Raw genomic sequence first — 14,743 nt, forward strand, 5'->3', positions numbered from 1 at the left:
GTAAAAGCTCTATTATTAAGTGATATTGTGTGTTTACTCATCCAGATGAGTTCCGGTTTTGAAAGTCCTTGGAAGTAAACAATGTTGTTTAATTTGAAGACCCCAACGAATTACATTCCTTTACTCAATCTGAAAACAATTTTTTTTCCAGCAATATCATCCACTGGATATTATAAAGTTTGATTACATTTATTTAATTTATGTAAAAAATTTGTTTTTGGAACTATGTTAATATTCATTCATTTTCTTTCCCATTTATTTAAACGTGTTCAATTTAATTTACTTTCCCATTTATTTAAACGTGTTCAATTTAATTTACTTTCCCATTTATTTAAACGTGTTCAATTTAATTTACTTTCCCATTTATTTAAACGTGTTCAATTTAATTTACTTTCCCATTTATTTAAATGTGTTCAATTTAATTTACTTTTCTTTATTATATTAAAAATATTTACATTCAATATTCATTATTTATGTAAAACATTTTTGTAAATAAACATTTAAAAATATATGTGAATAAAAATTATGTAAAAACATCAGTTTATAGATATTTTTATTATATTTCTTTTAAATTATATTCAATATTTATTATTTTTGTAAAAATGCTTCTGTGAATAAATATATTTTAAAAAAATGTAAATAAACATTTATGTAAAAAAAAAAAGAATCAGCTTATAGATATTTTTATTTATTATATTTAAAAAGCTTTTTCCTCAATTTTTGCCAGTGTTTTAAAATTAACTAACATTATTTACTTTCAAAGATTTTATTTGAGTAAATACACCTATTATTAAGTTGGAATTAATGTTTCCTAAGATGAAACGAGCATTGATGGCTCTAGGAAAACTATGCCTTGACCCTGGGGAGGGAAAAGAACAACTTTCCACAAATACCTAAAAGTGTACGAGTAATTTTTTTTCTTCAAAATCAAACAAAAGTTACAATTAGTGGATTCAAGTATTAGTGATCGCAGGGAAAGATAACTCATGATTTACTTGTTTCTAACATGTTTTATAAAGAAATAGTTTGATTGCATGCAGTGATGAAATTCAATTACACAAAAATATTTTCACCTTTTTCAATCTAACCACCTTAAATGAACCATCAGATTGAGTTGCTCTATCTATAATATAAATCTTACCTGTCTGCTTAAATATATGTATGTATACCTAAAACTTTCGACAGAGACGACGGATTTTCACAAGCTTGGTATCGTTTTGAAGCTCAACCCTTCGGACGAAAAATATCGAAAAAATTGGCTAAAAACATCAATTCCATCACCCTCAACTGGGTACTTTTCTACAGGGAGAGGTCGCTTTTTTCGCCAATATTTTTAAAAGTCATCCCCTCTTTTCGATTGAATAGCCTTAATTTAAACCTTTGCCACTTCCAGTTTCGTGATGGACACAACGGCAAAGGCGTCACTTTTTTTCACATTCTTTTCCTCCTTCACGGTACGGGTTCGAGCCTACCTACCTACTACCACTTTTTTTTTTTTTTTGCTCAACACACACCTCCAAACACCCAGGCAACGCCGGGCAGACAGGCGAGTCAAAAATATAGGTCTGTTAAATTATATCTTTTTTAGATTACCTGGAAGTGGTTAATGCATTATTTGGATTGGAAGTTGTCAGCTGTTTTCATTGGACAGCTAACAACTTCCAACTCAACTGACGCATTGCAGGCAACTTAAGAAAAGAATAAGATGTATACTCTTGCTTCTAAAGACCTATAATTTTGATTGAACCTACTCGTCCTGAAAAAGGCAAAGAACCAAAAAATAATGATAGAACTTAATTCAATGAATACAAGAATTAAACGATTGATTGTTGAAGATAAATAGTAAAGATAAAAAAAAATACACAAAAAGTGAAAAATGTAGTTGTTACATAACTTAGCAAATTTTTCTCAAAGCTTAATTAAACTAAGATTATTTTTTATTTGACCGTCTGAAGAGTAGGTATTTTGGAATATTTTTAAATGATGTAATATTTAAAATTGTCCAAACAGTTATGAAACAATTGTAATGTATAAGAAAATACACAATAAAATGTTCTCATTTATATTTTGCGAAAATATATACACACATGTCGCGGTTTCAAAATCACCGCCTCCATTTTTCTTTCTTTCTTCACCCCCACTGTTTCTTTTCACCTTCCCTTCCCTTAAACAAAGGATGCAATAGGCTAACGCGACCTAAACGTATGAACATGTCCGGGTTCAGTGAATACATTCACCTTCCCTTTCTTTCTGTCATCAACTCCTCCCTGCTGGTTGGAATTCAAATATATCAAGCTTAACATCAACATTTCAAAGAAGTGACTTTCCACTTTTAGACAAAATTAATTTAAATGGAATCAACAAACTCCCAAGCTACGTTTCATTGCATAAATTTCGTTCTGGAATTAATTAAAGTCATTTGTTTGTCTTATAGGGAGCGACACCTCTAACATCACACTGGCAAAATGAATACAGCCAGCCTCTACGTAACCAGGCCAGTTTCTGCCGGGCAACAGATCCAGCCGGGGAGTAGGAGGAAGCTCCTGAAGCAACGACTGATGCTACCAGTCACGTCGACCGAATCCACCAGCCATCTCAGCAGCAGTTCAAACAGCCTTTATCAGGGCTAAACAACCAGCCCTTATCAGGGCTAATAAGTTTTTCTTCTAATGTGATTCATTACTGCTTGCCTCCTGAGACCCATCAGCAGCGAACTTAACTTCCCGACTCCAGCTCACTCCAGTGGCTCCCTGCTCATTCCCGCAGCCTTTCCAGCCCTTGGTGCCTCCAGCTCACTCCAGCGGCTTCCTGCTCATTCCTGAAGCCTTCCAGCTCTTGTGGCTTCTCAGTTCCTCCTGCAGCTTTCCGGCAACCTTGCTTCTGCAACCTCGCTCCTCTGGCCTGCAACCTTGCATGCATCTCTCTCCTCTGGCCAACCTCGCTTGCACCTTGCTCCTCCGACCTGTGACCTCGCATGCACCTTGCTCCTCCGACCGGCAACTCTGCCTGCATCTGGCTCCCTACTGACCGTCCGTTCCTTAACACTGACCCTACGTTCTCAGTGTCATCTGTTCCTTAACACTGAACCCCGTGTTCTCAGTGTCCACCGACCATTCCGGATTGCCCTGACGGCCAGCCGATCGTCCAGACCCACCGAGCAACCATAAACCACGCTACATCTAGAGTACCTGTTCCAGCCCTCCAGACCATAGCCTCTGGTGACATTCGACCTTCTGGACAACCAGCAGCTAGATCATACGATTTTTCACTTCCTTTGCAAATTAAAGGCGAACCCTCGTCTTTAACCAAACAGTCTGTGTCATTCTTCTTTGCCCTTTTTGCTGTTTACTTTTTGCCTGTGTCTACCTTGTTAGTTGTTGGGTCGATTGTCCCTGGACGACCGGCCCCGCAACACACATACACACGTAAAGAAAAAAACGACAATACGAGGATATATACAAATGCATATAAATTTAATTGTTTATTCAACAGGGAGATTACATAAATTAAGGGTACAGGATATATATGCTCTTTATACCTAGGTATGTTAAAGCTTCTCATCAAAAGAGGGGAGTAGGTGCTAGGTAACATATTAGAAATGTGACATCTAGCAATAAATATATGCATTAATATGTATCTTTATATTTGTCGTTTTTTCTTTTACGGTCTGTATATAACCTCCATCTCAATTGTTGAGCTTTGTATTATCCCGATAAGTCTCCTTTTAAAGAAATTCTCTAATTCTTTTTGCCCCCCTCTACATATATATATATATATATATATATATATATATATATATATATGCATTTGAATGATATATGCAATAAATCCATTTCTTTTCCTTATTATAGTTGATGATCTATTGTATACACAGATGCATGGAGTCATTTATTCTTTCTATTAATAATTGCTTCTATGATTAAGTGATAGTCTTGCTGAAATAATAGATATAAAATAAATGCATATTTTTCTTTATAAACATTTGTAGATATAATCTAATATATAAACAGACACGGAGTCTATAACGTTATTTATGTGATATGAATAATTGCTGCATATTTGATCTAAAGTATACAGCTGAATATGTTGAAATAACCTCTCTCTCTCATAAATATATATATATATATATATATATATATATATATATGAGAGTTAACTACTTCAGACTTCAAGTGTGGTAGCAATGATGCCTTATAAAGATTGCCTAAAGGTGAGTGGGTGGAGGAGAATATATTTATCTCTGTTTTGCGTAAGAAGCACCTAAGATAACATCCCAGCAAATTAATCTGGATGGTGGCTCATCACATAGACATCTTGAGTTGATTTGATAACATGTAGCAGCAGTTCATTTTCTCTGTTCTTTTTCCTTGTTGTTGTTTTTTCTCTTTAATAACAGTGGTTAGAAAACTTATTAAAAATGACAGACAAATGTTTCAATGTTTTCCTTTTTTTTTTTTTTTTTGGTATGTAGTATACATACACATATCTCTAACCCATCCCTAACCGGGGAATTAGATCAACTGTTCCATAGCACAATTTCTCTCTCTCTCTCTCTCTCTCTCTCTCTCTCTGTCCAGAAAAAAGATGCAGATATAATTAGCTTTTCCACAAGTCCCGACAAACATCCTCCTGATGTATATCTCTACTAACCCGACAAACAGCAAAATCCCACTCCTTCAGTGTTCTACACTTATTGTTTTGTTTTCCCTTGAACTGCAAGACTTTAAAATTCCCTCCGTTTTCTGCTTCCCTGACTGTACAAACTTGCAGAAATTTAAATGTAATGTGAACAAACATTTCGCTGCTCAACTCCCCAAGGTCCCCTTCCAGGCATGATCCTAACTAGTATGTGCTTAAGTTCAGAGTGTCAATCTGCCTTGTTAGTGGTGAAAGAGTAAAGAACACAAACACATAGCATTAAATCTAATCGTCTTAACCTGGATTATTTCGATTATTCAAACTGTTTTCATCTTAGATATTATTTTAATGTTTCAGCCAATGTAATCACTGAGCTTCTACAGGTGCATCTTATCAAATTCACAAATCTGTACTGAATTTCGAACCGAACCATTTATTTAACGTGTGCGGTTGCACTTTTCATCACCATGACTGGGTCAAACTCTTCAGTAATTTATAATTGTATTCTTAGTATTGTTCATCGTGAGGATTGAACTTTGATGGACTAAGATCAAGTTACCTCTGTGGATTAAAGAAAGAGTTTCATTTGAAATTCTGTTCAGGTTCCTGAGTTCAAAAAGAAGTAACAAAAATTCCGAAATATAATACTCTACCTTATGTGGAAAAATACCGTTTTTAACACTATTCTTACACACCTAAATCTTTATATTGCTGCAAAGTACACATTTAATTTTAATGTGATAAATATATATATATATATATATATATATATTAGCTACACTGTACAAAATTCAACAGATTCTTGAAATCGGAACAAATTTTGATAATTCTAAGATTAGCATTACAAAATAAAAATTTTTCTCAGCCCATAACTTTAGTTGCATAGGCCCTATTTTCACCAAAGCATTATGTATTTGACTATTGAAATATTTTATTATTATTATTTGACCTCTTGTACGTTTTAAATTCTTATTTGACCTCTCATATGTGCTAAAAGGATTCTTGAGAAAACAAATTTCCGAATTCGTTTTTTTTTTTTTAAATCTTCAATTTTAATGAGCTTTAAATCCTAAGTAACAGGCAAAAAATAATATGAATTTAAAAGAATTTCAGCAAACTTGCTCACTAAATACTCTTCCCCTCAAAAAGTTTTTCTAGTTCTCATAACTCCACTTGTGTAATACCTATTTTCACATATTTTTTTGTACAGTAGCAATATGGTTGGAAGTATCTGGGGATTTGATTTTGTACCATTATTTAAAGTTTTAAGTATCTTTTATAATTATTACAAGCTGTCCCTTAAATAAAGTAGCCTAGAAAATGTAGTAGAGAGGAGGAACATTCTTTTATTGTTCAAATTATCTGTACTGTTAAAAGATGCTGGAAGTGCTCCCTGTTGACATCTATGCATTTCTGGGCACATTTAACAATGTTTGCAGATACTGCCTGTAGATCATCTCCAGTGATTCTCCTGATAGTGTTGGTAATGTTCTCTTTTAGTTATTCTAGATTGTGAAGATTATTTGCATAAACCTTTTGTTTTAAAGTCCCCCAAAGATAAAAATCATATGATGACAAGTCCGAGAAACATGGTGGGCATAACCATTTCCTTATTGTTCTCTCTTCTGTAAACATGTCATGAACTCATGATCTGTGAGGCATGTGGCATGTAGCGCCATCTAGTTGGAAAAAGAATTGCATTTTGTCTTGTGGTGTCAGTTGGTCATTATAATATGATCATATTGACAAATCAGTTCCCATTAGATCATGTAAGTTAAGAAACGTTGAGCCTACCATCATCTTCTCTGGTTGAGATATATATCAGAGCTTTACATTGTGAGTGAAACAGTCACATTTCCAAGTGATTTTTCCAAGTGTCAGCTAGAAATAATAAACTGCTTATCTTTTCACGACTGTGTTTCTTTCCCTGACAATCTTCCATTACTCATTACTGAGTGAAAAATGTTTCGTCAACTTTTATTTCTTTTAAAATAAAATGAGCAAAGTCAAATTATTTAAACTATGAAAAGTTTCATAGAATAATATACTCTTTATTTTTTTTTTTTAACAAAGTCTTTTTAAAAAACATTTGAAGACATTTGAATGTTTATACCTTCAAATCCTAACATAAAATTTGGTGCATATTTAAAATTTATTTGGAATTACTTAAATAAAAAAAAAATAAAAAATATTAAAAAAATCTTTATGATGTATGTACTAGTCACGGAATAAAGCTGTCATATTCCAAAAATTATGTAGGTTTAACTAGTAACTTTTCTATTTGGTTAATAAACGAAAATATTTAGTTGTCAAAGGTCAACTAAAGATAAATTTGTCTGTAGAGTCTAGTACATGCAACCGGGAACCATTTGTTAATTTAATATTCCCCAGAAATTTCTTCCTTCAAAAGGAACTCAACTCAATGAATGCAACATCAGGTACTACCAGGTTCCTAACATGGTTATTCCAAATAGTGAAAAACTTCTTTTCTTGTAAATATTAAATAATCTAACATAGAAACGGTTTCATAATTTGTGCTATCAACATATAATGACTGAAATAATATATTATAAAATTAATTAATTTTTTCCTATTATGTAATAATATCCAACATTTAAAAGAAAACAAACTTATACTTTTTTCTATTTTTAGTTATTTTTTCCTTCTTGAATTACTAACCTTTGATTGACTTGTCCTTCGGGTCTCGAGTTAAAAGAATCCGTTTAATGACAAAGGGATACCGTTTTGGTTGTGTAGGTGCAGGCTGAAATTGAAAAAAAGAAAGAAATGTAAGTGTGATACAAAAAAAAAGAATTAAATTATAAATAACAGTGTGTTAAATAAGTAAAACTGTAAATAATGCATGTAAAAGTTTAGAAAACAAAACGGATTATTTTCCACCTTATGATATTTCAATGTTTTTTTCCTTTTTTAGGGACATTCTTTGGTCCCTTTACTTTTGAAAAAGAGATGCTATCTCGCAATATTAAGACCTCTACCATCCCGATTATATCAAACAGTAAGTTCATATTTACTGATTATCTCGAAATATAAATGGATATAAGAAGTTAAATAAAATAACAAAACAGATATGGCTTTCTTTCATTTTCAAATTAACCTTAGGAAATAATTTTACAAAACTCTTATAAAAAAATATAACTAATGGTTACCTATTAAGGGAATCGTTTTTTCTGAAGTGATATTTTTCATGAAAAAAAGAACAAAACTATAATTTGTTCAAGAACATGAAATCCTAAGATTTAATTTTTTTTTTTTTTCCATTCTTTAAAGAAAAATATTTTTTCATTTAATTTATAAAACTCATTATGTCTATCTGTTTCCATATTTTTAAACTATCTCTTCCAAACTAAAAGTCGCAGAGCAGCACTAAGGGTCTTAAATGATTGGATTTTTTTATGGGCCATTCTTTTATGAGTCTTAAGTCTATTAAAATAGTTTTAAGGGCAAAAAGGGGTAAAAATTGAAAAAATCCTTATGCATTTTGTACATTCATCTTAGTTTATTTTTAATCAGTTCATATGCGTGTCACATTTGTACAGTGGGTAACGTCACCAGCTTTGAATGCTACAGTTTTGCTTTCAGTTTCGATTCTAGCTGATGGCACCTAAATACTTTTTTATTTTTTACTTTTGAAATCATAATTATAATAATATATACGAAATCTGGACAAATTAAAATTTCATATTTAAGCATATTTTATGACCGGGCAAAACCGGGTGCCCCCACCCCGCTAGTTTATTCATATATTTTCTGATATTACTCATTATTATTATTGTTAAATAATGATAAAAGAGGTCCAAGTGATCCTAAAGGTTCTCATTGGTCCAACAAGATCATGTGCTAGGAGATGAGGAGGAGACATTTAAAAATAGTTAGAAATTAAGTTAGTTACTGAGAGACAATACAAGCATTATGTTGATTGTAAATTTTTCCTCCTGGTCAACTTGGAAATAGTAATTGAAATATTCTCGGAATCTATGATGCAACTAACCTACCCAGCCAGAGATCATAGTTTGCATAAAATATTATTAGGAATATCCAACGTTGTCTGCATTTATCTGATCATCCTAAACAAAAGAAAAGATACCAGTCCATACATATTCACAACGTGTAAAAATCACTTGAATAGTGCTGATCTAGCTAACATATAGTACAACAACAATAAATTCTGTTAATTAAAAATAAAAATACCTAGTGAGTTCTAAAATTTTATGAGTATATTAAAATGTGATAATGAGGAAACTCAGATTACTCATTTTTTTTTAATTATTTCAAAAAATTATTTTCATCATAAACTGCTTCATATTACTGAGAAAAGTCCATGATGGTCAATTAAATGATGGTCAATTTTATTTTTTAAATTTGAACATCTTATTCTATTTAATAATGGCTATAAATATAATGTCCAATAGTCCATCCAACCCTCAATGGCTATAAATATAATGTCCAATAGTCCATCCAGTCCTCATAAGAATCAAATATTTAAATTTAAAAAAAAATCTATTTTATCCTTTTACTATATAAGGAAAAATAATTTTAAAAAAAAAAAAAAAAAAAGAAAAAAAAGGCACGCCTGATGATAAAAGCAAAGAAATTTCTGGACAAAATATACATTCATCACCCCAGTTTTAATGATTATCTTTTCATCATGGTTATAAATTTTAAATAAATTTGTATCAACAAAGAATAATAATCAAAGTTGAATGCTAATTTTTTTTTTTTTTACATGCTGGAATGTGTTATAAACAACTTTAAAAGATAAATTTTTCAAATTTTTTAAAATCTAGCAAAAATAAACCCATAATATACAAAAGTGTGTGTGCGTGCGTGTCCAACTAAAAGCCAAAAACTACACAAAACACACCCATAAAGCTGACCTTTTTTTTTTCAGGATTCTGGCATGTATTAGAACAGCTTTTAGAAATTAACTTCCAAACTAACCTATCTCTGCCCAGATCTTTTTTTCATCTCTCTTCTCTCTGAGCTATCCTTATCACCTCCTCCCATGTTCTTCCTTGGCCTTCCCCTGCTAACTGACCCTGTTACCACAATTGTTTTATATTTACTAACCCAAGATCTCTCATCTATTCTTGCAACAAGATGAAACCAAAAAGTTATTTTATTTTCCTATCCCTGTTTATTATTAGGATTAGCTCTTTTCATCAAGTGGCTTCATGTTTTGTCTGAAGTGATTCCCATAAAAATATAGAAATTTAAAAAATAATCTATCATTTACAAACTATTTACAAAATATCTGCCTACAAAACAAATGAATTTACAAACTTGTCGTATCCAAAGCATACATTTACAGCAGAAATATTTAAAGATATTGTTGTATGGCAGTTGAGCACTATTCACAATGCTTGCATTATCATCTTAAATTATTTCTACTAATACGACTGAATTTGAAATTAAATAACCTTACAAGGGGTTGATATGCCATAACGTGAAAGAATCAAAGCTATAATAGGTTAAAGCGTTTGTGAGTTGTCTTAAAACTGATTAAGCATGAATTGTTTGATATTTGATCTTAACTCATATCATAGTTGATGTATTTAAAAAAACTGCATCAGGCTCAAAATCAGAGCTCAAAACAGAATTTGTTCTCTTCTGATATGTCTCAATCTGATGAACTGCTGAAGAAACAAAGGAATCTTTGTAAATAATTTTGTCTATCAAAAGTTACTGGCACACCTGTTTTAAAAAGGAGACTTAGTTGGTTGGGCCACACTGCACGTGAGAGTTCATCCACGAAGCAATAGTTCCAGAACTACTTCAAGGTTGGTGAAGATGTCAGCTGAAGATGTGGTTATGCACCATCAAATCTGATGTTGAACCTAATTTGGGTCAGTATTCACCGTTGGTCCCAGCTCATCACTATCTTGGCCACTATGCACCATCATGTGTGGTCTGCATTTATCTAGGATGCTGTGTTTTCTACCGGAGAATTCAGCTCAACCTATCTTGAGTGAATGTCACATCAAATACAAGTACATACAAGTAAGTGTGCTATAGGTTAGATATGATGATCTCTGATGAAGATTGAATCTGCATAGTATAGCTGTGTGCAGAATAGGATACTTTGTTGGTTTCACCAAATTGAAAGGATGGATGAGAGTTCTTGGGTCAGTTGATTTTTTTTTTTTTTTTTACATAGTCATCACCACATTATCAAGGCCAAGAGGCCACTCAAGGATAAGGGTTAAAGAGTGTACATTAGAAATTGGACAATATAGTAATCATTAGTAATGAAAATTTGGTAAATTTGATAACTTATATGGAACGGCTCATCAAGAACTTATTTACGTTAGACTTAAAGACAACCATATTGTAGTCAGCCGGAAAGCAGGAAAACGGAAGACAATTCCATAGGCGTGCAGTTCTAAGAAAGAAGCTCTGTTCATGGAATCTACGTTTAGGTTTAGGCACAGATAAAGAGTGAGGGGAATTATTGATAGTGTTTACAGCTAGACGAGTGTTTCTTGTGAAAGTTTGGCGAGGGGGGACCATAGATTGAAGCTCAGTCGAACACTTTCCATGAAAATAACGATACATCAGAGACAAACTCGCAACATCTCTTCTGTGAGATAGAGGTTGCAAGGAAGAGAAAAGGACATCCCCTACGAGGCTACGAAGTCTATTTTGAACTCTATCAAGTCTATTTTGAACTCTATCAGTTGATGAAGAACAGTTGAGATAGCAGAGTCAGTTGGTAGCAGAAGGCAAAGGAAACAAATGGAAGCAAGTGATAAGGATAGACTGGAGAAAGAGGAATAAATAAAAACCTAGCTAGACAAATTATATGCTTCAATTTCTTTGTATCTTCAAATATTTATTTGTGGTGTTTGATTTGCTTATTTCATAGAGGAAAACTTAATGTTTTTTTGTTTTTTATTTTGCAGAATATGATTGAGTTTTGCAAAGAGAAAGGAAAAAAAATGTTTGGTACATTTTAGGTTAGACAGTCAGTATCTTGCAACAGTCTGACCTGATAGCACGATATAAAACAACATTGAGATTATATATTATTTTTATTGAAATCCTTTGAGTAATTTGTATATTTATTTATTTACAGACAGTTATTTTCATCTTAATAGTTGTTGTTGTTGTTTCACCACATTTCAGCCAACTATTCCTCTGGCCTTCTTCTTCAGGACCCATGGCACAGTAGATAGAGGCATTGCATCTTTATGGTTCCAAATGAGCATTGTTTGAAGATACCGGTTTCAATCCTACCCAAAGCAAGCCAGAGAATTAGTTGGCCAAATCGTGGTGAGACAACAATTATAGAAGGCAGTAATTACTGGGGATGCAGTTAAGACTCCTATTCCTATCCTGTCACGGTTAACCACCTGAACAAGGCCAGAGAAATAGTTGGCCGAAACATGGTGGAACAACAACTGTCCACAAATAAATAAATATAGCATTGAGATGACTTTGAACAAGCCAATTTCTAAAATCTAACACATGTCAGCATGTAAAATGGACATTTAACCAAATATCATGAGGATAATGAAAAGTTATGTCCATATTTTTTTCATAAGATAACCTGAGAGAAAAGTTATCACCAAAGTCATAATTTGGTTTTATTATTGCCTTTTCTTCTGGAATTAGTTATAACCAATTCCAGAAGGAGCCATTTCAGAGCATAAAACCTTTCTCATTCAAAGTTATAATTGCCTCATAATGTGATTGAAAAGTTCTAGAAATTTTATGTATTGAGATAATTCCAAATTTATATCAAAGTAATATTGATTGAAAAATGATCCATACAGTTAACATTTTAAAGACTTGTATATAGAATAGAGAAAAAGAAATTATTCCAACCATAAGAACAGCACCCAATAAATCATAGTTATTTTAAGTGATGGTACTGTTACAAATGTTTAAAACTATGGACAAATCTTTATTTTATGAGTTGATAAACCTAATGGGAGAAAATAAACTATTCAAGTAAAGCAATAGCTGGATAAGTGTTATTTGGACTCTGCTCCGTCGGAAACAATGGTTAAGAGGTGGTGTACTGATTTTTATTATGATCATACAGACACAAATGATACTGAGTGCTCAAAGTCAGCAAAATTCAATAGTTGTCACAGGAAAATATCAGAAAAGTTCACAAACTCCTTTTGGGCAATCATAAATTGAAGTTGAGTGAGATAGCAAAGAAGTTGAAGATATCAGAAAGCAGTCTCCTCGCCATTTATTAGTGAATAAGAGGTGTTCAAAATGACTGTTGTATTTGTTCACAATTGCTTAAAAACAATGTGTCAATGATTCAGAGTATTTTTGCACCAGAAAAAATGTTTTTGCATCAATATGTAATGATAAAACATGGATCCACGACTTCACTTTAGAATCAAATCAGTAGTTATAGTTGATAGCAGCAGGTAAAACTGTATAAAGCAACAAAAAAAAAAAATGCAAACATCAGCAGGCAAAGATTTGGTCTTCAAATTTTGGAATGCTCAAGATATTTTGTTCATCAATTACTTTGAGATAGGAAGAATCATCATTATTGGTTCGTTTAAAGAAATTACTAAAAACCGGCCACAAATGATGAAGAAAAAGTGCTTTCACCAAGACAATGCACTAAGTAATAGGTCCATTGCAACAATGGCAAAATAAGAATTGCACTTCCATTGTTTCTACTTCTAGACCTGGCTTACAGTGACTACTAGTTGCTTATAAACCTCAAAATATTCTCTGGTGAATGAGATTTGGCTTTAATTAAAAAATTATATCGAAATGCAATTTTTTGTATTTTGGGGGTCAGACAAATCGTTCTAACAAACGAGTATCAAATTGTTACAGAAGCTTTGGAATCAGTGTATCACTCCAGAAGGATATGTCGATTAATTTTGCTAAGAAGTTGTTTTATTGGTAAGACTCGAAACTTATTGAGTGAGCTACATATATATAAATATATATAAACATACATTATATATATATATATATATATATATATATATATATATATACTAGCAAAAGTACCCATCGTTGACTGGGTTCAAAAACAGCCTACAGAAAATGGATTCTGATTTATGAAAGTATGATAGGTTATGAAAAGGAAGGGTTGTAAAGAGATAGCTTCCAATTTGGGGGTATCAAAACCAAAGCAAAATATGATGAAAGTAAAAATAAAATAGATAAATCCCATAATTTATTATACCATACCTGTTCACACTGAAACAATATTCTGTGGATCTATATTAAAAAAACTTGTTAAACTTTGTGACATATTTCCATTCTATGGAGGTCAGGCACGAACGAACACCCCATAATTTTATTATACCATATTTCTTCAAACTGAAACATAATTATCAAAGTATACTTACACAGATAGATATGAAAAGTCTTTATTAAAGTTTGTGCTTATTTCCATTCTATGGAGGCCAGGTGCGAACACAGACCCCACAATTTTATTATACCATCCCTATTTAAGTTAAAACATACTTATCAAAGTATTATGTACATCTATATCAAAAATACTTGTAAACGTTTTTTTTTTAATTTTTTTATTTCCATACTTTGTGGACCAGGCGTGTATGCAGACCCCACCATTTTAATGAATCATCATTATGCCAGATCAAACATACCCGTTCCTGTGTCTCGATACATCTATCATTATATGTGATCAGTTCTCTATAATAGTCAACCATATAGGAGCCTATTCGTGACCAGACACACACACAGAAGTTCAGCTTTATATTATATATATATTAAATTATAGAAGAAGATATATATTCATATAAACACACTAGAAGATGAGTAAAAAGATCCTCAAACAGAAGAGATTTGTGCTATGTCACCTTATGGATATTAAAATCAAGATATGGTGCTACAAAACGTCACATTTAAAAGCTTTTAATTTTAATCAAAATCCATTACAGGATTTGGATTATAGAAAATGTCTAAAATTTAAAATTAAAGAGGTTCTAAGAAGAAATTGAAATTCGGAGAATCTTAATTGGTGTCTAATGATTATGAATCCAGTTCAATGCAAATCTGATATATTTCAATTTTCATAGATGAGGTTGTTCACATTTTAAGCTCCCTAAAAACCCTAACCTCATGATTTAAG

General features: G+C 32.1%; 1 protein-coding gene across 1 annotated transcript in view; it reads right to left on the reverse strand.

Annotated features, from left to right (window-relative positions):
* The window catches only part of LOC145276968 (uncharacterized), a 925,232-nt gene that overhangs the window by 211,758 nt on the left and 698,731 nt on the right, over positions 1 to 14,743 (reverse strand). Inside the window, exon 11 of the mRNA XM_080128511.1 lies at positions 7,318 to 7,402. Within this exon, the coding sequence (XP_079984637.1) occupies positions 7,318 to 7,402 (85 nt within the window). The remainder of the gene's footprint in view (positions 1 to 7,317; positions 7,403 to 14,743) is intronic.

Source organism: Euprymna scolopes, chromosome 5 (genome assembly GCF_053919585.1).
Source record: "Euprymna scolopes isolate OS-2025 chromosome 5, ASM5391958v1, whole genome shotgun sequence".
In the NCBI taxonomy this organism is placed as follows: Eukaryota; Metazoa; Mollusca; class Cephalopoda; order Sepiida; family Sepiolidae; genus Euprymna; species Euprymna scolopes.